The 26,169-nt window shown below is 43.5% G+C and overlaps 2 protein-coding genes across 3 annotated transcripts in view; one reads left to right on the top strand and one right to left on the bottom strand.

Moving 5' to 3' along the window:
• LOC311113508 (protein phosphatase 1 regulatory subunit 12C-like) overlaps positions 1-4,937 on the top strand; it is a 20,252-nt gene extending 15,315 nt beyond the window's left edge. For both annotated transcript variants that reach the window (XR_014611011.1, XR_014611012.1), the window contains exon 21: positions 4,926-4,937. The gene's annotated coding sequence lies outside the window, so the exon portion shown is untranslated. The remainder of the gene's footprint in view (positions 1-4,925) is intronic.
• On the bottom strand, positions 2,853-25,593 carry LOC311113509 (rho GDP-dissociation inhibitor 1-like). Its single transcript, XM_084156743.1, has 6 exons — positions 25,523-25,593; positions 13,992-14,183; positions 11,730-11,813; positions 8,103-8,179; positions 7,140-7,203; positions 2,853-5,809 (listed from the first exon to the last, which is right to left on the bottom strand). The coding sequence occupies exons 2-6, from the start codon at positions 14,179-14,181 to the stop codon at positions 5,610-5,612; spliced, it is 615 nt and encodes a 204-aa protein (XP_084012869.1). The 5' UTR covers positions 14,182-14,183; positions 25,523-25,593; the 3' UTR covers positions 2,853-5,609.
• Between the last annotated feature and the right edge of the window lie 576 nt (positions 25,594-26,169).

Raw genomic sequence — 26,169 nt, forward strand, 5'->3', positions numbered from 1 at the left:
GGTAATTAAGCCACCATTTAATGGTAATGTGGCAGCCATGTTGGATTTGGAGTCAAATCTAGGGGGACCACCTAACGTAATTATAAACATATAAAATCCACAGAGGAACCTTTGACTGGAAATAAATTCAGTTTTCAGTGTCTGACCACACTTGCTTTAGAGCTGATTACAATAGCCACATCATCAAAAAACGTGTTACTGTATGCATTTTTGTCAGACAGGACCATACAGCACTGAATGACAGCACATTTGACATTGAAAGTTGTCGATTGAACAGCTACCAAAAAGTGAAGTTTACATTCATCATAAATATTCATAGTTTATATTTCCGCCTATTGTATCTGTGTGCTTACAGGTCTATTTCCTAAACGCTTTAAGATATCCTAATGCTCTTCATTTGTCTACAGTTGAAGTCGGAAGTTTACATACACCTTAGCCAAATACATTTCAACTCAGTTTTTCACAATTCCGGACATTTAATCCTAGTAAAAATTCATTTAGGTCTTAGGTCAGTTAGGATCACCACTTTATTTTAAGAATGTGAAATGTCAGAATAATAGTAGAGAGAATGATTTATTTCAGCTTTTATTTCTTTCATCACATTCCCAGTGGGTCAGAAGTTTACATACACTCAATTAGTATTTGGTAGCATTGCCTTTAAATTGTTTAACTTGGGTCAAACGTTTCGGGTAGCCTTCCACAAGCTTCCCACAATAAATTGGGTGAATTTTGACCCATTCCTCCTGACAGAGCTGGTGTAACTGAGTCAGGTTTGTAGGCCTCCTTGCTCGCACACGCATTTTCAGTTCTGACCACAAATTTTCTATAGGATTGAGGTCAGGGCTTTGTGATGGCCACTCCAATACCTTGACTTTGTTGTCCTTAAGCCCTTTTGCCACAACTTTGGAAGTATGCTTGGGGTCATTGTCCATTTGGAAGACCCATTTGCGACCAAGCTTTAACTTCCTGACTGATGTCTTGAGATGTTGCTTCAATATATCCACATAATTTTCCTTCCTCATGATGCCATCTATTTTGTGAAGTGCACCAGTCCCTCCTGCAGCAAAGCACTCCCACAGCATGATGCTGCCACCCCCGTGCTTCACGGTTGGGATGGTGTTCTTCGGCTTGCAAGCGTTCCCCTTTTTCCTCCAAACATAACGATGGTCATTATGGCCAAACAGTTCTATATTTGTTTCATCAGACCAGAGGACATTTCTCCAAAAAGTACGATCTTTGTCTCCATGTGCAGTTGCAAACCATAGTCTGGCTTTTTTTATGGCGGTTTTGGAGCAGTGGCTTCTTCCTTGCTGAGCGGCCTTTCAGGTTATGTCGATATAGGACTCGTTTTACTGTGGATATAGATACTTTTGTACCTGTTTCCTCCAGCATCTTCACAAGGTCCTTTGCTGTTGTTCTGGGATTGATTTGCACTTTTCACACCAAAGTACGTTAATCTCTAGGAGACAGAACGCGTCTCCTTCCTGAGCGGTATGACGGCTGCGTGGTCCCATGGTGTATATACTTGCGTACTATTGTTTGTACAAATGAACATGGTACCTTCAGGCTTTTGGAAATTGCTCCCAAGGATGAACCAGACTTGTGGAGGTCTACACCATGATGTCAAGCAAAAAGGCTTGACAATTTTTTTCTGAAGTCTTGGCTGATTTATTTTGATTTTCCCATGATGTCAAGCAAAGAGGCACTGAGTTTGAAGGTAGGCCTTGAAATACATCCACAGGTACAACTCCAATTGACTCAAATGATGTCAGTTAGCCTAACAGAAGCTTCTAAAGCCATGACATCATTTTCTGGAATTTCCCAAGCTGTTTAAAGGCACAGTCAACTTAGTGTATGTAAACTTCTGACCCACTGGAATTGTGATACAGTGAATTATAAGTGAAATAATCTGTCTGTAAACAATTGTTTGAAAAATTACTTGTGTCATGCACAAAGTAGATGTCATAACCGACTTGCCAAAACAATAGTTTGTTAACAAGACATTTGTGGAGTGGTTGAAAAACAAGTTTTAATGACTCCAACCTAAGTGTATGTAAACTTCCGACTTCAACTGTATGAAGAGCAGACAATTGATTACTTGTACAACACATTTTAGCAATATCAGAGCTTGCAATTGTGGGTTATATGAGCTTAGGTGGCCCACTCCCCCTCCAGCCAGGCATTATTCTGCAAGTTTGTGTGTCACAATATCTATCAATTGAACCACTTTTGCAATAAGATATTTTTATACAACCATCCATTTCATATATGGGAGACCTTAGCGATATGGAAAAACATGGTTGTGCTTCGTTATACCTCGGGTAGGGGTATCTCAAACACTTAAACCTGTTTTGAGGATTGGCCTCTAGCCTACATTTACATTTACATTTTAGTCATTTAGCAGACGCTCTTATCCAGATCGACTTACAGTTAGTGAGTGCATACATTATTTTTTTATACTGGCCCCCCGTGGGAATCAAACCCACAACCCTGGCGTTGCAAACGCCATGCTCTTCCAACTGAGCTACACCCCTGCCGGCCATTCCCTCCCCTACCCTGGACGACGCTGGGCCAATTGTGCGCCGCCCCATGGGTCTCCCGGTCGCAGCCGGTTACGACAGAGCCTGGATTCGAACCAGGATCTCTAGTGGCACAGATAGCACTGCGCTGCAGTGCCTTAGACCACTGCGCCACTCGGGGACCCGGCCTAAAAAGATGTGACTAGTAGAAATATTTTGAGAAGTTGTCAAATGTGATTGATGAATAGATCAAGAATGGAAATGGTTTTACTTATTTTACCCACAAATAAACATAGCTACTTTGAAAACCAGACACACTCTGTACACAACAGGCCAAGTTGAGCAAAATCTTTATTGTCCAAGAAGAGCAATGACAATCAAATATTTATACAACCCCACCAGCATGCCAGCATCTTCATTGAAACTGTACAATGTGTGAAGGAATGTATGGAAAAGCATAAGATCATTCAAAATATCTGAAACACTTTTACATCCATATGCTTAGGGTACAGTACATGTCAATTCCACTTTCTGATCCAAAATCCCTCCCTCTTAACATACTCAAACAGTATCACACATTTTCTGCTAGCACATCCTACTCTGTGCAAACGTGACCGTTTTTCCATCAACGTCTCTTTTCGTCAATATGTCATTGGGCACAGGCTGGGTGTGACTGTGGAGGTGTACATCTTAACCCTACCAGCTCCTGTTCCTAATGAGAGCTGAAACACTGTCAATGTCTCAAGCAGCAGACGGTGAATCATGCTCTACTCCTGTGCTTTCTCTGGTACTTGTCATCACCTTTGACCTCCGACAGCAGGCTCTAAGGGTCGCAACATAATTTGAGTGAGGGGGAAGGAGGGAAATCTGACTGGGGATTGATGTACATTAAGGCAACAAAACAAAAAAAAGACCAACAAAAATCATGTCTTTCTTTTTCACGCGACCAAGGTCGACGATAAGGCCTCATGGCTAAGGAACATAAGAGTGCCAAGGGTTATCAATACTGATGAAGTGGCTTGCTGGGGTGGGCAAGGAAAAAACACATAGGTAAATTCTTGGTGGTGTATTCTATTCCCATTCTAACTACCATTTTTACTTGTGTTTACTAGTGGAGGTTGAGTTTAGACAAAACAGGCAGGGAGCAGCATGTGTGTAAACACTCCAGGGAGAATCTCAACTAGCAAAGAGGTTAGGATGGTGAACAGTTGATACTAGAATATGCCCTTAAGTGCGTCTACCTGATGGCACCCCATGAAATACAACATACAGCCCAAGGCATGCAACATCTGTTAGTGCTCTACCATGATAGCTGAGCAAGAGTAGTAAACTGATTATTGGTGAGTTAAACGTGACTATTTTGATCTTCCGGTATAAGGCAGCGCTGGGGGCATCCACACTTTTTTCCCCCTCCAATGTCATAATATCTTTCACTTCTTGGCCTTAGCCTCTGCCGAGTCCCCAACAACCGGATGTTCCTGTTTTCAGGGGAAATGGAACGAGGCCCAGTGATGCAACTTCCGTTTTTGGACGTAAACAAGGCGACACTCCATCTTAACTCCTCCTCCACATATAACAGAAAACCAGCAGGCTCCAGATGTCGTAGGGTAAGAGTTGAATACCTCTTATGTAGGGAATCTAGTTTCAGGCGTTTCTTTTTTTACACCTGCTACATCAGGTTACCTTGGCCCCAATCCCCATGTAAGAGGAAAGGGTTAATACATTTAAGGGGGCTGGGAGGAGCTGAAGTAAAGCAGCTCATTATTAATTCACTGTACGTTTAAAGACATGCTCCGGTACTTTTCCCCCCTACATTTACCCCCACGTGGGCAAGTCCCCTAGTAATTCGAGTTTCAGCCAATGAGCTTCAGCCCCTCACCATTTGAGTGACGGCTAGCAAGACGCACACACAGTAGAGCGAGAGAGAGCGCAATGACGTGGTGCACATATCTGCATATTTGTGACACATGCAATTTTCGGGGACCACTTTTGGCTCGTGGGTGCTACTTTCAGAACTACTGGCAAAAAAAGTATATAAAGGTTCCGGAGAATATCTTTAACAAGGCAGGTCTTGGTAAAATATTTAAAAAAACTAGGGAGGAGGCAAGCAAAGGAATGCTAAAAGTGGGCAGCAAAACATGGCAGGGAAGGAATGACCATAAAAGCTGATTAATATCAACAGCAATGTGAACAAAGCCACAGTATACTATTATTCATACAATTATATATTTTAAAAAAAGGCAAAATGAAAAGTTGATTGTAGACTTGCTTTTCCACATGTACTTCTTACTGACAGGAAGACCATTTAGGGAGCGAAGGGGTGTTTAATCTCTTCAAGCAGGACAAACCATGAGCGGTGGGGTTGGAGGATAGATCCTGCACAGTACAGCTATGGGAGACTTAAAGGTCCAATGCAGCCGTTTTTATATATCAAATCATTTCTGGGTAACAATTAAGTACCTTACTGTGATTGTTTTCAATTAAAACAGTCAAAAAGAAACAAAAATAGCTTCTTAGCAAAGAGCAATTTCTCAAGCAAGAATTTGGCTAGGACTGTCTGGGAGTGGCCTCAGTGGGGAAGGGAAAACTAGCTGTGATTGGCAGAGAGGTTTGGAACTATTCATTATTGGTCTATTAACTAATTTACCGACTGGTGATGTCACCAGGGAAGCCAAAACTCCATCCCACCAAGGCGGTCTTTTCAAACAGCTCCAACACTGAAAGGGCATTATCATTTTCACAATCTTATTCCTCCCTCAGTGTGGATATATAAAACACAGGAAAATCACATTTTGGCACTGGGCCTTTAAGGTTGCATGGATGGCAGGTTGAGGACAGTGAAACAATGGTGGTGGGTTTTGTGCAACCAATGAAAGCAGAGGGGGGGATGGATGGACAGAGGGGGCCGTTGCTTCTGCTGCTGCTACTAATGCAGACGGATAAATCGGAAGATACGTGGGAGAGACAAGACAGAGGGATGGAAGGGTCGGAATGAAGACATGAGGATGGAATGAAGTAGAAGAAAACTAACTAATGGAGAAATGGGGACTTGGTTGTGGGTTGTGGGGTTTGGTTCTGAAGGCCTCTTTCTTAGTCTTTCCAATCTTTCCTGATGTTGAGGTTCCACTCCCAGGAGAGGTGGTCGTGCTTATCGTCGTCGGTGAACTTGGACTTGATGTTGTAGGTGCCGCGGGCCAGCATGCCTTTAGGAGCCTCCTCCAGCGGGGTCAGGAAGTCGTACTCATTCGGCCTCGGCCCGTAGCTCCCCACCATGTAGTCTGACTTGTCAACTACAGAGACCGAGAGAAAAGATGGGGTGTTTGAATCACCAGGGAGGACAAGAAATACAGGGTGGTGTTCATTAGGCACTAAACGGAAAACCTGAATGAAACAGGGAGTAACTACTTGGAGAAAATACTAGCTCTCTGGGAAGAAAGTTATCAATAAACAGGACTAATGAAAAACAACTGACTGTTTTGCTCCATTATTATTTTGTTTGTTTGTACTTTTACCCCTTTTTCGTGATATCCAATTGGTAGTTACAGTCTTGTCCCATCGCTGCAACTCCCCTACGGACTCGGGAGAGGCGAAGGTCGAGAGCCATACGTCCTCCGAAACACAACCCTGCCAAGCCGCACTGCTTCTTGACACACTGCTCGCCAGCCGCACCAATGTGTCGGAGGAAACACAGTCCAGCTGGCGACCAAAGTCAGCTTGCAGTCACCCAGCCCGCAACAAGGAGTCGCTAGAGCGCGATGGGCCAAACCCTCTCCTAACCCGGACGACGCTGGGCCAATTGTGCACCGCCTCATGGGTCTCCCGGTCACGGCCGGCTGTGATACAGCCTGGGATTGAACCCGGGTCTGTAGTGACGCCTAAAGCACTGCGATGCAGTGCCTTACACCGCTGCGCCACTCGGGAGGCCTGCTCTAATTTATTTTGATTTCTCGATAAGCCTCACAAAACACGACTCACTAATAAAGCAATTGACACAACAGGCTGTTTCGTGCCTCGACTTGCATCCAGTTTCAAACAAACATTTTTCACGCCCTGCCCCTCTGCTCAGTAAAAACATGAGATGAAAGCATCCCAAAGCAATTTCTCAATAATATCTCTATTGACAGTGTTGTCTGTTTTTCAGCCTTGACTTGTGCATCCGGTTTCAAACAATATCTCAATTTCAGGCCCTGGCCCTTCTGCCTGTTTCTCTTGGCAGATTAAAAAGGGAAGGCAGTGTGTGGGCCGGGGCTGTCTGTCAACGTCATTAAACAATGGTAGTCTCTACAGGCCTTAAGTGTTTACAGCTCTTCGTTGAACTAATTCATTTAAACTGATTCCCTTATTGTCTAAAGCAACGGTGTTGATGTGGCATCATGCCACTTATCTCTTCAATTCTGTTAGGACCAACATTTGGAAACCATGACAATGTATCACCTTGTACATTCCATTAACAGGGCATCTGCAGAAACTGATGGTAGTGGGAAACTTCAACGTTGATGTCAACATTTGCTTGAGTCTAGGTCATAATTTCCCACATTTACTATGGGAGGAAGGCCTGTGCTGTTGAGATGGAGGTCAGGAGGGAACAAACAAGAGGGATAGGAAGCAGCAAGCACTCACTTCTCACTCCTTTCCTGTGGGTCTGCTGGACATACTTGAGTCCCGAGACAATCTCCTTGTTTACCTGCAGAGACAGAGGCATTGTTAGTGGCATGGAAAATCAATCTAGCTTATCGCAAGCTCATCTGACAGAAATAGGCAATTTAAAGACCTTGTGAACCATGGCAACAAGCATTATATGAAATCTGAAAAATACAATACCTACCGGTAAACCGAGTTCATTAATGGCACAATCTGAGTTTTTGATTTCTAGTGGGTGGGAAAGAAAAGTATAGCGACTGCCTTTTTAGGGAACTGAGGGGGTCTTTATACAAACAGCTTTCATTTGTGTGAATTGAACTACATTTAATCTCTTTTGTTTTATTTCAGGTCAATTGTGCAATAACTTACATATTGTACAGGTAACTCCCAAAATAATGGAAACACTTGAGTAAATGAGGGATACAAAGTATATTGAAAGCAGGTGCTTCCACACAGGTGTGGCTCCTGGGTTAATCAAGCAATTAACATCATGCATAAAAATGCTGGGCAGGCCATTATTTTGGCTACCATTGCTATGCCACTATAGGATGACAATGCCCCCATCCACAGGGCACGAGTGGTCACTGAATGGTTTGATGAGCATGAAAACGATGTAAACCATAGGCCATGGCCGTCTGTCACCAGATCTCAAACCAATTGAACACTTGGGAGATTCTGGCGCGGCGCCTGAGACAGCGTTTTCCACCACCATCAAAAAAACACCTAATGACGGAATTTCTCGTGGAAGAATGGTGTCGCATCCCTCCAATAGAGTTCCAGACATTTGTAGAATCTATTCCAAAGTGCATTGAAGCTGTTTTGGCTCGTGGTGGCCCAACACCCTATTAAGACACTATGTTGGTGTTTCCTTTATTTTGGCAGTTACCTGTACCTTTACATGTCAGCAAGGACCACTGCAAAAGATCAGAACGGTGCTCTCACTTTGAAGCTGATCTTTATTCTGTACTCCACTCCCTCCTTCAGGATAAAGGACTGCTTCTTAAAGGCCTCCAGATCTCCTGTTAGAGAGACAATGAAGGGAAAAAAACAATAAGGTTTATCCAACTCACACACACAAACTAGGGCATGCAGCAGGGGACTACTGGCTACAGGGCCCCAGTGTGGAGTGTGAGAGCATGGTGTCTTTAACAGCCATGTGGAGTCCTAGGCAGCTCTGACACCTCAGCAGGGGTCATTATCTCAGCCCAGCGGTGACAATGCCTCATTAGCAAACTTAATTAGGGTTTTTAATACTGTCTTCTAGCAGTGCTGTAGCACTCTCCCTCAACATCTAGCAGTGTAACAGACTGGACTGGGGAAACAATAGAAGCAATACAGTATTACATTTACATTTTAGTCATTTAGCAGACGCTCTTATCCAGAGCGACTTACAGTTAGTATTCTCCTCGTTTCACCCCATGATGTATGGCATCGAACCAGTTTTCTCCCCAGAATTTGCAATATGTGCTGTACATGGAAAGACCATGAGCTAAGGCTTTGAAATGTTCAAAATACCCTTTTAATTTATTTCCATTCATTCACAGTTTCCAGCATGTTACTTCTGGCACGAGTGGCTGTTTTAAACTGTTCCTCAGGAACCCTTTCTCAGTGTTCGTTTATGACCGCCAGTCGTCACTACAAGTACATACGAGTGTGATGAACACATTTTTACTGGCACTGGCCTGCCTCATTCAGGATGTCTCAGCTCATTCTGTTCAGCAGCACAAGTTCTCTTGCTCACCTCCTCAAGAGAATCAGGTGACAGTAGCAGGTCTTTTCTTAGAACATGGGCTATAGGGCTGACCCCAATTAGTCGACTGGTCGATTGTTTGGTCGTTAGGCTATTGATCGACAGAGATTGTTTTAGTCGAGCAGTAACACATACAGTGCCTTCGGAAAGTATTCAGACCGCTTGACTTTTTCCACATTTTGTTACGTTACAGCCTTATTCTAAAATGGATTAAATAAATAAAAATCGTTAGCAATTTACACACAATAACCCATAATGACAAAGTAAAAACAAGTTTTTAGAAATTTTTGCAAATGTATTAAAAACAGAAATATCTTATTTACATAAGCATTCAGACCCTAAGCACAGCCAAGACAACGCAGGGGTAGCTTCGGGACAAGTCTCTGAATGTTCTTGAGTGGCCCAGCCAGAGCCCGGACTTGAACCCGATTTAACATCTCTGGAGAGACCTGAAAATAGCTCTGCAGCAACGCTCCCCATCTAACCTGACAGAGCTTCAGAGAATCTGCAGAGAAGAATGGAAGAAACTCCAAATACTGATGTGCCAAGCTTGTAGTGTCATACCCAAGAAGACTCGATGCTGTAATCGCTGCCAAAAGTGCTGAGTAAAGGGTTTGAATAATTATGTAAATGTGATATTTTATTTTTATTTTCTGTTTTTGTTGAAATGAGCAAACATTTCTAAACACCTGTTTTTGCTTTGTCATTATGGAGTAGTGTGTGTAGATTGATGAGGCATTTTTTATTTATTTATTTATTTATAAATTTTAGAATAAGGCTGTAACGTAACGAAATGTAGAAAAAGTCAAGGGGTCTGAATACTTTCTGAAGGCACTGATATAGATATATTTTTTAAAAATTGTGCCCATCTCAGAGAACTAATCCATTGCAGAGCACTAGACTAAAAGCCAATTTATGCTTGATTCGAAAAAGTGGTCAGAGGCTCCATATGGAGGGTTTGATGCAATTGCGGAGCCTCCAGAGGCATGCAGAGGCCAAATCGAGCTATGTACCGCATCGCCATGCGCCTCCCAAATGTTGTAACAATGCGGAGGACTCTGTATAGCTCCGTATTGACATGATTGGTTGATGGTAGGTGGGGGCAGTACATCCTGTATATAAACACAAACTCACTTGACAACAGCTCTGCAGTGCTCCGCGAAGCGCAAGAAGTATGAATGCCCTGACTTCTACTGAGGCCATTCTTGCCCTGACTTCTGCTGAGGCCATTCTTGCCCTGACTTCTGCTGAGGCCATTCTTGCCCTGACTTCTACTGAGGCCATATCACCGTAAATGCTGCATGGCCAATGCAGACGTCGGATTGACCATGCGCCCAGATGCACAATGCACTTCTCTCTCCAGAATGCGCTCTCTCACGCCAATTTGTGCACATTCATTGTTTCATTGTGTGAATTGTTTGCGTTTAATTGTAAGTGTATGTCAATTCCCCATTACATATATCACCAGTAGTACATTTACCATTAATTCCTAATCTACAATGTTTGTTACTTTGGTTATGGTCATTTCTGTTAATGCATTCAATATTATTATTCCAGTCTTCCTGTTCTCATTGTCGGAGTGGACACATTGTTTGCAGAGTGCACAACCTATGTTACACTTGTGAGAAACAACTTTTGGTTTATTGAATTCCGTTTACGAGTTCTGTCAGTTTAGTCATTGTCTTTTGTTTGGAGCGCTCCTGTCAATGTTGAGTAAGGACACGAACGCATAGAAGTAAGCCTATAGGCTACCTGGCCTGTGCGCAAATGTAGGCATATAAATGTGCCCATTTGGGGATCTGATAGTATTTCTGATTGATTTAACACACCACCACTAATGACCTGTGGAGCTTGACTTGGACTGAAATAGGTTCCGGTACTCATTTTGGGTGCTGGTACTGTTTATATTTAGGTGCAGGAGCTCCACAATTGTTTTGAGCTAATATTCTATAAAAGGAACAGGAGCTCAAGCAGTAGAATATTTGAGGTGCCTGTACTCCCCTCTGCTGAGCTCCTGCCCAAGTCAAGCACTGCTTCTTATCCCTTGCGCAAATAGCCTACAGCTGTGTCTGTCCCGAGCTCATTGGCGTGGAAACTCTGAGGGCCCAGAATATTTTATACAATGTTGCAAGTTCGCTAGTGCAAGCTTCAGGCCAGACCCAGTTAATAGTTGATACAATGTTTCACGTTCATTGCAAACAGGCCATGTGTAACCAATTTGATTTATAGGATATTTATTTTTATCAGGATATTTTCTACTTGTAGGCTGCAATGTTTTTATTTGTTGGCTTTATGTAGGCTATTTTTACATAGTTGGCAATGGCAATAGAAGTTACCTTTGGATAGAATTTAGATTAACCACATGACAATGATTTTGAGATATGAAGACATTATTATAAATGAAATGAAACTGTTTCACTAAAATGTGCATATGAAAACCATAACTGGCACGCAGATAGGTAGAAAATGTAAGATAAATTGGCACTCCACATGAGAAAGGTTGCCGACTACTCATGTAGCCTATTACCGGCAACTTCAGGAGAGTAACGGCAGAATCTGCGAAATATACAACTGTGTCGTGTTTCATATACAACAGTGTCTGTATATAGCAAACTACACGTTTAAAAATGAAACATTTCAAGCGGTCGAAAGAACAGACTACTTTTTTTTCTGATCAGTTTGTCAATGCCAGTTAGTTACACACTCGGAACAAATTTCCCCCGTATTTTGAAACACTCGTACGATAAGATGTCCATCATTATGTTAGGTCCCATTTCAGAGGACTTACAGTGAATAAGTACTACAGTATTATAGCTCACCTTGCAGGTCCAGGGTCAGTGGGTTCGGGGCAGTCTCACACATCAGTGTCAACCGTGTCACCTGGACGTTGGGAACGCTGGGATCTGTAACAAGACCAGACAAAGAACTTTCATATGAATCATGTAACTGACCCACAGCTACCTTGACACAATTACACCCTACTTACTTAACCATAGGTTTGCTGTCATACACTGCTCAAAAAAATAAAGGGAACACTAAAATAACACATCCTAGATCTGAATGAAGGAAATAATCTTATTAAATACTTTTTCTTTACATAGTTGAATGTGCTGACAACAAAATCACACAAAAATGATCAATGGAAATCAAATGTATCAACCCATGGAGTTCTGGATTTGGAGTCACCCTCAAAATTAAAGTGGAAAACCACACTACAGGCTGATCCAACTTTGATGTAATGTCCTTAAAACAAGTGAAAATGAGGCTCAGTAGTGTGTGTGGCCTCCACGTGCCTGTATGACCTCCCTACAACGCCTGGGCATGCTCCTGATGAGGTGGCGGATGGTCTCCTGAGGGATCTCCTCCCAGACCTGGACTAAAGCATCCGCCAACTCCTGGACAGTCTGTGGTGCAACGTGGCGTTGGTGGATGGAGCGAGACATGATGTCCCAGATGTGCTCAATTGGATTCAGGTCTGGGGAACGGGCGGGCCAGTCCATAGCATCAATGCCTTCCTCTTGCAGGAACTGCTGACACACTCCAGCCACATGAGGTATAGCATTGTCTTGCATTAGGAGGAACCCAGGGCCAACCGCACCAGCATATGGTCTCACAAGGGGTCTGAGGATCTCATCTCGGTACCTAATGGCAGTCAGGCTACCTCTGGCGAGCACATGGAGGGCTGTGCGGCCCCCCCAAAGAAATGCCACCCCACACCATGACTGACCCACCGCCAAACCGGTCATGCTGGAGGATGTTGCAGGCAGCAGAACGTTCTCCACGACGTCTCCAGACTCTGTCACGTCTGTTACGTACTCAGTGTGAACCTGCTTTCATCTGTGAAGAGCACAGGGCACCAGTGGCGAATTTGCCACTTGGTGTTCTCTGGCAAATGCCAAACGTCCTGCATGGTGTTGGGCTGTAAGCACAACCCCCACCTGTGGACGTCGGGCCCTCATACCACCCTCATGGAGTCTGTTTCTGACCGTTTGAGCAGACACATGCACATTTGTGGCCTGTTGGAGGTCATTTTGCAGGGCTCTGACAGTGCTCCTCCTGCTCCTCCTTGCACAAAGGCGGAGGTAGCAGTCCTGCTGCTGGGTTGTTGCCCTCCTACGGCATCCTCCACGTCTCCTGATGTACTGGGCTGTGTCCTGGTAGCGCCTCCATGCTCTGGACACTACGCTGACAGACACAGCAAACCTTCTTGCCACAGCTCGCATTGATGTGCCATCCTGGATGAGCTGCACTACCTGAGCCACTTGTGTGGGTTGTAGACTCCGTCTCATGCTACCACTAGAGTGAAAGCACCGCCAGCATTCAAAAGTGACCAAAACATCAGCCAGGAAGCATAGGAACTGAGAAGTGGTCTGTGGTCACCACCTGCAAAACCAGTCCTTTATTGGGGGGTGTCTTGCTAATTGCCTATAATTTCCACCTGTTGTCTATTCCATTTGCACAACAGCATGTGACATTTATTGTCAATCAGTGTTGCTTCCTAAGTGGACAGTTTGATTTCACAGAAGTGTGATTGACTTGGAGTTACATTGTGTTGTTTAAGTGTTCCCTTTATTTTTTTGAGCAGTGTATTTGTAAATGGTTGGTTGTCACTATTACAACTGAACTGAAAACATCCAAGTAGGGATATCTGTGAACTTCTGGCCCTTACCTAGGCCTCCATTTAAACATTATAACTTTTAAATCGATAGTACAGACCAAGACTTCTTAGAGGCAACATTTAGAAACGAGGACTGCGTGTATACTATCAGTAATAACCAGCTGTCCAACAGTCTGCCCCACAGTGAGAGCTGAAATCAGGACAGCTATCCATTAGTTGAAGGGCCCCAACATTAAATAAACATTTGTTTATTCTGAGATACATACAGTCCCTGGGTATTAGCTATAGCCTTCTCCCAGAGCTAAGCTGTGTCTTATTGACCCATAAAGATACTAAGCAGGCGCCAGGTAGACACACATACAAACACACACCATACACTTATTGAGAAAACAATGACAAATACACAACCAGAAACACACACAGAGCCAGAAACACACACACACACACAGAAACACACACTCACCAGCGACAGCAGCAGCGCCGGCTCCTAGCAGAACCTCCTTGTACTTCCGGAGGCTCTCGTCGTCCTGGTCCAGCTCCTGGATCTCCTGCAGGGTCTTCTGGGCCGGGGGCTTGTAGTTGACCGTCTCGCCCACGTCGTTCTCCGCAGCGATGGCTGCTAGCTGCTCCGGAGTCAAATCGTCCTCAGCCATGTCTGTGGAGAGAGAGAAAGAGAAGCGACAGAGCGAGAGGGCGGGGAAGAGGAAGAAGAGAGGAGGAATGTTACAACCAAGATTATTGGCAAATAGGGGCCTCCCAAGTGGCGCAGCAGTCTAAGGCACTGCATCGCAGTGCTAGAGGCGTCACTACAGCTCCGGGTTCGATCCCAGGTGTCGCAGCCGGCCGTGACTGGGAGACCCATGAGGCTGCGCACAACTGGCCCAGCGTCATCCGGGTTAGGGGAGGGTTTAGCCAGCTGGGATGTCCTGGTCCCATGGCGCTCTAGCGACTCCTTGTGGCGGCCGGGCGCATGTAGGCCGACTTCGGTCGCCAGCTGTACGGTGCTTCCAACGACACATTGGTGTGGCTGGCTTCCGGATTAAGCAAGCAGTGTGTCAAGAAGCAGTGCCGCTTGGCGGGGTTATGTTTCGGAGGACTCATGGATCTTGACCTTCGCCTCTCGAGTCCGTACGTGAGTTGCAGCGATGGGACAAGACTAACTACCAATTGGATATCACGAAATTGGGGAGAAAAAGTACAAAAAAAATATATATATATTATTGGCTAATAAATAGTTCCACTAATCGCTGTTCCTCCCATGTGGCTTCTTCTCAGAGAAGCCATGAGTCCTCCGGACTCAAATAAAAGGATGACAGCATCTCATCAATTACTATGAAATGCTGCTATGATGACATCACACAAGGCAACAAACAAGGAACTAAAATGCAGAAAGGTTTCCTGATCAGAAGAACCAAAAAGGTGTTGATCATTGAGTGAGAAGTCCTCTTTTACTACTGATGACTTAATCCTGGGTGTAATGTGAAAAATCAAGAGCACACTGAAACAGCGTCAGCACTGGTGGGAGACCATCGAATGAGGTAATGTGTGAAAAGTCGCATGACATGGGCCCCTAACACACACACACACACACACACACGATTGAGGTCAGAGGAGCAGGGGCTGTGTTTCTTAGCATTGGGAGAACCACCAGAGGGGTTGTTCTAAAAACAGATCAATCAAACACAGTCAGTCTCTCACAACCATTAGTCTCCAGGGGCCTCTTAGCCTGCCTTTTCAAAACAAGCTCACACCAATCTACTTACACTGACTGTCATGTGTTACAGTGACGTTGTCTTCCTTTCATTCTTTATCAAGTAAGTTCAACTACGCTGACAGATGTGGTCAAGCTTCGATCAAAACAATGTTGACATACAGAATTAACATGCTCCTAAAATAGACCACATTTAGGCTACATTCTTTAGATCAATACAATCAATGACCATGGTCCTCAGATGTTGTTGTTGCCTGTTTCCCCAGATCTGTAATGGCCAACTCCTAAGGTCGTTGTCATGACAAAACATGTTTGGATCTGGGCCAACTTCCAGGCTTAATTTGTGGGGCTTTCCTAAAATCTGAATTCAACTGTTCTTGAAATTGCTTTTCTCAAAAACGACTCAACAATCGACCTGCCCATCTCTGTCCTTTGAACTCATGCTGACTTCATGAGATGCTATCTTACCAACAACTAAAACCGTTTGACAGCAAGCCTAATGGCATTCACAACAAACAAGATGGCCAATAAAATTCACTCCAGATGCATCATCCAAGGGTTATAATTGGAATGAGGGGCCTCTCCTCAATATACTTGAGTCACGACAACTGGAGGGGCTCACAAAAGCAGGAAGAGCTGTGTTTATGCCAAGAAGCGTCCGACATTCCCAATAAGGCTTTCTCTCCCACAATAGCCTGACCATGAATCCTGAATCCTAAGTCTGTGTCCGCCACTACTACTACTGCAGAGCTAGCGCTCGGAATGGAGGTTCAGTTCCATCAACATCCATGTGTTTTTAGACTAATAAAGTTATTTTCCACTTGATGTTGGTGATCTATCATTCTTTGCTGGGTCTTGGGGGAGTGAAAGTATTTCAATGTTGGCGTTTAGTCTTAAGAGTTAAAAGCACATCTGGATCCCTGTTAATCAAAGAGTGTAAGACTATTATAAAATCAGACTAGCAGCCTGGTGTGGGATTTTGATTTGGAGGAAAATGGAGCGGGGAGAATTAATGACGCAGTTCGTTTTGTTTTGGAGTTTTGTATGGCGTACATTGCATAGTACACATATTAGGAAACTAATCCTTCACTAAAGCCAATCTACACTGGAACAAAGATATAGGAACAAAAAGTACACCATAAAACAAAAGAAAAATGGGAAATAAGTAAGTACTGCTGCATCAGGGTTTCCCTTAGCCGTTATTAGCCGGCGTTTGGCCGATAAAAAAAAAAAGAAAAGCTGATGAATACAATTGGCACCGGCCAATTGTCCAGGAGAAGAAGAACAAATCCCATTGCGAAATAATGCTTTTTAGCCTATTCATTGATGTAAATACATTTGACCGGTCATGCTTATCGGTCTATAGGTTCATTTGCATAATTTCGTGGAATTAAATTGCTGTGTGTATATATTCGTTATGTATCTTATTTATCACACACGCACAGCATACAGATACAGAGCCTTTAAGTGGAACATCTGTCAGACAGCGGGAGAGCTGCTGATACAGCAAATGCATAAGCAATGGAAGGCAGGCTTCTTCAGCGCGTCACACACCACTTTGCAATGAGCTGGAGGCAGTATGCATTTTGAAAACATATACTTAATTGTTGGAAACCTGAACGTTTTACTACATATCTTACCTTGCTTCAAAGTAGCCTAGCCAAAAATCAGACCATATCCATGAAGGCAATTATTTTATATCAACTTTCTTTCATTGTCCAGTAGCCAAAGGCACAATCCTAGTCATATTACTAACCAATGCTAGTTGTTCCATATTAGATCTCCCCTCTTTCTACATTTCTAATGGATATTTTCATGTCTGTAACGGCTTGCTTTTGACAATAGTGTTTTTCCGCTAATAGCATTATGGAATGAACATTCACGCGTAGCCTTTTGCCTTGTGCGTATTGCTGTGCTAATACATGATTAGAAACAATAGTTTACCAACATTTTAAGGCTAAATGTTCTGATCGTTTTAATGTTTGTTTTATATAGCCTAGGCCTACTGGTTGTATGAATTTGGGATCTATCGTCCCACAACTGTCCCAGAGTCAGTTTGGAATAGACTATTTCTTTCTCAACAAGCTTAACAATAGAATAGGTACTATTGCCAAGAGTGTGCAAAGCTGTCATCAAAGCAAAGGGTGGCTATTTGAAGAATCTCAAATATAAAATATATTTTGATTTGTTTAACACTTTTTTGGTTACTACATTTACATTTACGTCATTTAGCAGACGCTCTTATCCAGAGCGACTTACAAATTGGTGCATTCACCTTATAGCCAGTGGGATAACCACTTTACAATTATTATTATTTATTTTTTATTTTTGGGGGGGGGTAGAAGGATTACTTTATCCTATCCCAGGTATTCCTTAAAGAGGTGGGGTTTCAAATGTCTCCGGAAGGTGGTGAGTGACTCCGCTGTCCTGGCGTCGTGAGGGAGCTTGTTCCACCATTGGGGTGCCAGAGCAGCGAACAGTTTTGACTGGGCTGAGCGGGAACTATGCTTCCGCAGAGGAAGGGGAGCCAGCAGGCCAGAGGTGGATGAACGCAATGCCCTCGTTTGGGTGTAGGGACTGATCAGAGCCTGAAGGTACGGAGGTGCCGTTCCCCTCACAGCTCCATAGGCAAGCACCATGGTCTTGTAACAGATGCGAGCTTCAACTGGAAGCCAGTGGAGTGTGCGGAGGAGCGGGGTGACGTGAGAGAACTTGGGAAGGTTGAACACCAGACGGGCTGCGGCATTCTGGATGAGTTGTAGGGGTTTAATGGCACAGGCAGGGAGCCCAGCCAACAGCGAGTTGCAGTAATCCAGACGGGAGATGACAAGTGCCTGGATTAGGACCTGTGCCGCTTCCTGTGTAAGGCAGGGTCGTACTCTCCGAATGTTGTAGAGCATGAACCTACAGGATCGGGTCACCGCCTTGATGTTAGCGGAGAACGACAGGGTGTTGTCCAGGGTCACGCCAAGGCTCTTCGCACTCTGGGAGGAGGACACAACGGAGTTGTCAACCGTGATGGCGAGATCATGGAACGGGCAGTCCTTCCCCGGGAGGAAGAGCAGCTCCGTCTTGCCAAGGTTCAGCTTGAGGTGGTGATCCGTCATCCATACTGATGTCTGCCAGACATGCAGAGATGCGATTCGCCACCTGATTTCATGTGTTATTTCACAGTTTTGATGTCTTCACTATTAAATCTACAATGTAGAAAATAGTAAAAATAAAGTAAAACCCTTGAATGAGTAGGTGTTCTAAAACTTTTGCCCGGTAGTGTATATGTAACCAGGTAAGAAATCTCGACCCACGGTTCGCAATGCTCCCACGTAGGGAAATAGGGCCTGCGAGAAGAGCCCTGCCGCTCCAGGCTATTCAGTGTGGGAAATGTGGGGACCCGGTGTCCAAGTAGGCTACCCGTAGCTAGCTACAGTGGGGAAAAAAAGTATTTAGTCAGCCACCAACTGTGCAAGTTCTCCCACTTAAAAAGATGAGAGAGGCCTGTAATTTTCATCATAGGTACACGTCAACTATGACAGACAAATTGAGAAAAGAAAAATCCAGAAAATCACATTGTAGGATTTTTTATGAATTTATTTGCAAATTATGGTGGAAAATAAGTATTTGGTCACCTACAAACAAGCAAGATTTCTGGCTCTCACAGACCTGTAACTTATTCATTAAGAGGCTCCTCTGTCCTCCACTCGTTCCCTGTATTAATGGCACCTGTTTGAACTTGTTATCAGTATAAAAGACACCTGTCCACAACCTCAAACAGTCACACTCCAAACTCCACTATGGCCAAGACCAAAGAGCTGTCAAAGGACACCAGAAACAAAATTGTAGACCTGCACCAGGCTGGGAAGACTGAATCTGCAATAGGTAAGCAGCTTGGTTTGAAGAAATCAACTGTGGGAGCAATTATTAGGAAATGGAAGACATACAAGACCACTGATAATCTCCCTCGATCTGGGGCTCCACGCAAGATCTCACCCCGTGGGGTCAAAATGATCACAAGAACGGTGAGCAAAAATCCCAGAACCACACGGGGGGACCTAGTGAATGACCTGCAGAGAGCTGGGACCAAAGTAACAAAGCCTACCATCAGTAACACACTACGCTGCCAGGGACTCAAATCCTGCAGTGGCAGACGTGTCCCCCTGCTTAAGCCAGTACATGTCCAGGCCCGTCTGAAGTTTGCTAGAGTGCATTTGGATGATCCAGAAGAGGATTGGGAGAATGTCATATGGTCACATGAAACCAAAATAGAACTTTTTGGTAAAAACTCAACTTGTCGTGTTTGGAGGAAAAAGTTGCATCCAAAGAACACCATACCTACTGTGAAGCATGGGGGTGGAAACATCATGCTTTGGGGCTGTTTTTCTGCAAAGGGACCAGGACGACTGATCCGTGTAAAGGAAAGAATGAATGGGGCCATGTATCGTGAGATTTTGAGTGAAAACCTCCTTCCATCAGCAAGGGCATTGAAGATGAAACGTGGCTGGGTCTTTCAGCATGACAATGATCCCAAACACACTGCCCGGAATACGAAGGAGTGGCTTTGTAAGAAGCATTTCAAGGTCCTGGAGTGGCCTAGCCAGTCTCCAGATCTCAACCCCATAGAAAATCTTTGGAGGGATTTGAAAGTCCGTGTTGCCCAGCGACAGCCCCAAAACATCACTGCTCTAGAGGAGATCTGCATGGAGGAATGGGCCAAAATACCAGCAACAGTGTGTGAAAACCTTGTGAAGAATTACAGAAAACGTTTGACCTGTGTCATTGCCAACAAAGGGTATATAACAAAGTATTGAGAAACTTTTGTTATTGACCAAATACTTATTTTACACCATAATTTGCAAATAAATGCATTAAAAATCCTACAATGTGATTTTCTGGAGAAAAAAATTCTCATTTTGTCTGTCATAGTTGACGTGTACCTATGATGAAAATTGCAGGCCTCTCTCATCTTTTTAAGTGGGAGAACTTGCACAATTGGTGGCTGACTAAATACTTTTTTCCCCCACTGTATATGTGTGGAAAACATTTCATCACAGGTAAGACTTTTAACTTGTTTAATATAGTCTGTTTAACTCCATTCACTACTTATAGTCCATCTGTTTGTGTTGTTGGTCTTGTCACTCACGTGGCTGGTAGCACCGTCATGAAAAGGGGCATGAAGGAAGCCCTACAATATTATGTTTTTCTAAGTAGTGAGAACGCTCGGGAGAAGGCAATGTTGAAAAGTCATCTTTAGACATGTTGTACTTTTCTTAAAATGTAGTTTTGTAATTGAGAAAAACAAGCAGACAAGAAAATTGTGTTTGAAAAAGGTTGATTTCTTGCTGTGAGCCAATGGGGTAACCTAGGCAACCACAGGTTGTTTTCCCCGTAGGCGGGAGGTGCCGCGACATTCTATCTAATACCGATGGAGTATTTACAAACAAACATGATTGGCTCAACTGTTCTGGGGAACTACAGTAAGCTTCATAATGTAAAATAATGTGACAGGTCAAATGAAGAATGCAATCTGCTTTAACTCCTAACGTATTGCAGAAGTTGACTGCAGGTATTAACTTAAAGTAGGTTTAAAGAAATATACTGAACAAAAATATAAACGCAACATGTAAAGTGTTGGTCCCATGTTTCATGAGCTGATTTAAAAGATCCCAGAAATTGTCCATACGTACAAAAAGCTTATTTCTCTAAAATGTTAGTGATCTGTTAGTGAGCATTTCTCCTTTACCAAGATAGCCACACCTGTCAGGTGGATGGATTATCAAGAAGCTGTTAAACATGATCATTACACAGGTGCACCTTGTGCTGGGGACAATAAAAGGCCACTAAAATGTGCAGTTTTGTCACAACACAGATGTTTCAAGTTGAGGGAGTGTGCAATTGGCATGCTGACTGCAGGAATGTCCAACAGAGCGGTTGCCAGAGAATTGAATGTTAATTTCTCTATCATAAGTTGCCTCCAACATCGATTTAGAGAATTTGGCAGTACGTCCAACCGGCCTCACAAACGCAGATCACGTGTAATCACGCCAGCCCAGGACCTCCACATCCGGCTTCTTCACCTGCGGGATGGTCTGAGACGAGCCACCCGGACAGCTGATGAAACTGTGGGTTTGCACAAGCAAAGAATTTCTGCACAAACTGTCAGAAACCGTCTCAGGGAAGCTCATCTGTGTGCTCGTCATCCTCACCAGGGTCTTGACCTGACTGCAGTACGGTGTCGTAACCGACTTCAATGGGCAAATGCTCACCTTTTCCAGCGAGCCAGTGCCCATCGAAGTGTGCTCTTCACAGATGAATCCCGGTTTCAACTGTACCAGGCAGATGGAGTCATGTGGGAGAGCGGTTTGCTGATGTGAATGTTGTGAACAGAGTGCCCCACGGTGGCGGTGAGGTTATGGTATGGGCAGGCATAAGCTACGGACAACGAACACAATTGCATTTTATCGATGGCAATTTGAATGCACAGAGCTACTGTGACGAGATCCTGAGGCCCATTGACGTGCCATTCATCCGCCGCCATCACCTCATGTTTCAGCATTATAATGCACGGCCCCATGTCGCAAGGATCTGCACACAATTCCTGGAAGCTGAAAATATCCCAGTTCTTCCATGGCCTGCATACTCACCAGACATGTCACCCAATGAGCATGTTTGGGATGCTCTGCATCGACGTGTAAGACAACGTGTTCCAGTTCCCGCCAATATCCAGGAACTTCGCACAGCCATTGAAGAGGAGTGGGACAACATTCCACAGGCCACAATCAACAGTCGGATCAACTCTATGCGAAGAAGATGTGTTGCGCTGCATGAGGCAAATGGTGGTCACACCAGATACTGACCGGTTTTGTGATCCACGCCCCTACCTTTTCTTTTTTTAAGGTATCTGTATTCCCAGTCATGTTATATCCATAAATTCAGGCCTAATTTATTTATTTCAATTGACTGATTTCCTTATATGAACTGTAACTCAGTAAAAAAAAAAAAATGTTGCATGTTGCGTTTATATTTTTGTTCAGTGTAGTTTTGACGGTATTGAAAAACCATCCCGGGGCTTAGTCCAAATACCCCGGTATACGGTATATATTGTATACCGCCCAAGCCTAAAATCTACTTGTATATTTTGTATGATATGGCAGTGGCTCTTTCGCCATTGGATCACCAAGACCTGTCAATAAATCTACACTGAGCACGTCAACCTGCCTTGCCTTCTGCTGATTTCATGCCCTTAAGACTGCTACAAGGTCCCTATTTTCCAATTACATAATCAAAATGTGTTGTTGACAAAATAATTTAAAGGGCTGTATGGTTGCCTCAATAAATAGACAAAGATTTGTAGTTGAACAAGTCATTGCATGTATAGATTTTTTTTATTTACTTCACTTGAAAAAACATGTGACTCGACTTGCTCTTAGAATGCACGCCTTGTACTTGACACGAGACTCGACCCGTTCTACTTAGGACTCGACTTGAGACTCGGACCTTGTGACTCCAATAATAGTGACTTGGTCCCACGTCTGCTAACATACATCCAGCCTCCTGACCTACCTGAACTAGCAGGCTAGGTGGAATGCCACAGAATGAGAGCGCTCGCCCTGCAGACAGTGGAACGTGGATTTGACTGCAGTGATAAACGTGTCTGAGCACAGGGCAGCCAGGGGCCTGCTTAGACTCCAGTCTGGTCTCATTGACTAGACATAGCATAGTAAATGTAAATCCGGGACACTCAAATTAGTATGATATGGTTACATAAGACAGAAGGTTCCTTAAGGCAAAAATGAAAGGAGGGTGGTTGGTCAGGTGGGCGAATAACGTGAACGTCTAGCAACCCAAAGGTTGCGTGTTAGAAACGCATCACAGACAACTTTAGCATTTGAGCTAATTAGCAACTTTTCAAATACTTACTTATTTTTAGCTCCTTTGCCACTACTTAACATGCTAGCTAACCCTTCATCTTTAACCTAACCTTAATCTCTAGCTAATGTGTGGCTAATCTAACGTTAGCCACAACAAATTGGAATTCGTAACATATCATACGTAATGGGCTGATGGGCATCCACAAATGAATACATACCATACGAAACGTAATATATCATACTAATTTGAGTGTCTCGGATTTGTGTACAGATAATACGAAACGCTCTGAGACCAGGTTGCAGACTCATACTGACTGCATTTACACACACAGACAAGGTGACAGACCTACCTCCATCTTGCAAGAACAGACCCGACACGAACAGACCCAATCATTTCTTTAAAGGGGACCTGAGAACGATCAGACCCGAACCCGAATGGACCCGACAACCACCCTAACGGGTCCGGGTCTAGACCCGATTGGACCCAAGTAAAAAAAAAATTCATATATATATATATATATATATATATATATATATATATATATATATATATATATATATATATATATATGCATATCAGCCATGTTGCTATTCTGGTTAACGAATAGGTATTCATATGTTGTCTAAGCCTTCTATAAGTCAATAAATTAACCGTATTAGCGTAAAATAAATATTATAGACCCGATGACAATCAAACAGGACCCGGCCCGGATCCAAGGGAAAAGTTTGTATTTTGGACCCGGACCCACCCTGGTCGGGTATTTGTGTGGACCCGTGAAGACCTCTATACCAAATAATGAACCAAAGAAGTCAACTGTTTGGTTTGGCAAATGTGTGTCAGATATATAAAGTTGTGTGTGGGGCAGGGAGAGGTTGGGGCGTTTCAGAGCAAATGTTATGTAATGATTTGCACTAAACCTGCATTTCACTTCCTATTCCCTGCTCTTAGGAAAATGACATCCTCAACTTTGTCTGGGAGCTAGGAACCAGGGGGTTGTCGGTCTGATTTTAACTCAGCTGGCAAGTGCATGGGAAGTTCACAATATAAACATAAACAGCTGCAAGCACCTGAGCATAGATGAGAGATTGTATGTCAAGGATTGATTATTCATTTACAAATAATGAGAATTTAAAGCAATTTCCAAGTAAATGTTAACTTTATGGACGCTCTATTTACTGAGCAGTGATGTTCCATCATACAGGGCTCAATCAATGTCGTGATGGCTTCTAGTCTGAAGGGTCCACTACACCCCGCCCAGTCTGAGAAGATGATGTCAAATCGTTCTAGCAGACAGGATGTTATACTTCAAATTCAGGTTGACAGAGAAAACACACAAACCAGACCACACAAGTCTAACTATGCTAATGAATTTCCTCTCACATTCACCAACTAGAATTTGCATCAGTAAACATCAATGGATGAAATTAATTACAGTTGAAATAATGGTTAATAATGTATTCAAACTTGTGAACAAAATGAATTGTACTCTGCACAGGTACAGAACAGTCTCTTTCCCCTGTGCAATCACTGACAATACTCTACACAGCCACCAGCTGTAAAATTATAATTTGTGTGTATTGCAATAAAACTGGGTATGCAGTGTGCACTACAGATCAATGTAGTATGTAAATACAATTGTTATCTTATAAACATCGCTTTATGCACTTGAGTTACTTCCTGGAAGAGAAACAGCTAACAAAGAAATCTCATTTCCATTCTATTGTTGTCTGTAGGTGGCTAGATAGCTGGAGTTGTAACGTTAGCTTGCTGCAAAGAAAAACTGACCGGTTACTGTAGTTACTGACAGGGACAGATGCTGACTTTAGAGCATCCAAACTAAATAGCTAAATAATTAGTTAAACATAATGTGTTAATCTACATCTAAGAACAAAGGTTGCCTAATCGTCGAATTTAACACCGTTTCAGGCGACAAAGTAACCAAACGTCAGACAGCCAAATAGCTTACGTTAGCTAATGTGTTAACGCCACTGGCTAACTAGTCTCTAACCGGCTAGACACTGCCGTAAGTCATCAAGATGCACGAGGATTGCTAGCTGGCTAATTAGCAACCTGAGTGTTGGACTCCCTAGCTACCTGCCACCCAATTAAACTAAACGATGCTATACTACAAATGTTGCCGCTTTTACCTAAGTTCCACTGCGGCAGAGAAAAATATTAGACCAACGTTTATTTCATGTTTCGCTGGCTACATACTGCTGCAGACAGGGTGTGAAGTTTGTAGCTACGTTAGCAGGCTAACATTACCGTGGTTGGCTTGCTAGCACAACTCAGCAAATTGCTAACTAGCAAAGTTGGGAGGAAATTACACAACCAGATACAAAGTAAGTCTAAAACATAATGAACCATCATATGCTTGATTGTTAACTACTGTATAGGTTGTGAAACCAGGTCTTTACCGTTTTCCTACTGTTTCCCAGGCGGTTCTAGAATCAGTGCTTCTGTTGCTCTTCCCTGTGCAAGTATGGCGAACAAGGAACGGCGCCGCCCCATGCAACACGCTTCCGGGAACTATGCCGCGGCGCGCACGCTCTATGCGGTGGCGTGCAGTTGCTGGTGCCGCGCGCCCTGAAGAGATATTAGGTGGGGCTAGTTTGAAGTCTTGAACAAGTAGTGCTAGTGTTTTTGACACTTCATTTAAAAACAGCATTTGAATAGTTTTAATTAACTTATTAGGCCTCATCCTTCATTGCGAACAGAACAGACTAATAAACTGGTCTGTCTAGTTCTTTGACCGTTTGAAATACTATCGAAAAGTCAGTGATGTTGGAGTGAAAAGTAATTTCATTCCTTACATTAATATTGTAGTAAACACAAAAGTAGTATGAAAATGTATTAACATTACACATTATTTGGGTTTGACAATCTGACAAGAATGCTGTGGAGCATGTTATAAATTGCTTTAGCTTTTGACAAGCATTTGATATAAAGTAGCAGTACAGTGAACTACCATTGGAAGTTCAAACATTTCCACACACTTGACATGATCCCCCCACACCCCTAGAGGTTTAAGAGCCAATTTATGCTTGATCCAAAAATGTGGTCG

This window comes from Coregonus lavaretus (assembly GCF_964263955.1).
Source record: "Coregonus lavaretus genome assembly, chromosome: 40".
Classification (NCBI taxonomy): Eukaryota; Metazoa; Chordata; class Actinopteri; order Salmoniformes; family Salmonidae; genus Coregonus; species Coregonus lavaretus.

Coding starts and splice junctions, on each gene's coding strand:
- LOC311113509 (XM_084156743.1), bottom strand. CDS start 14,181: ATGGCTGAGGACGATTTGACTCCGGAGCAGCTAGCAGCCATCGCTGCG. Junction 7,204..8,102: donor GAATAAAGATCAGCTTCAAA/GTGAGAGCACCG, acceptor CTGTCTCTGCAG/GTAAACAAGGAGATTGTCTC. Junction 5,810..7,139: donor CCACAGGAAAGGAGTGAGAA/GTGAGTGCTTGC, acceptor CGGTCTCTGTAG/TTGACAAGTCAGACTACATG.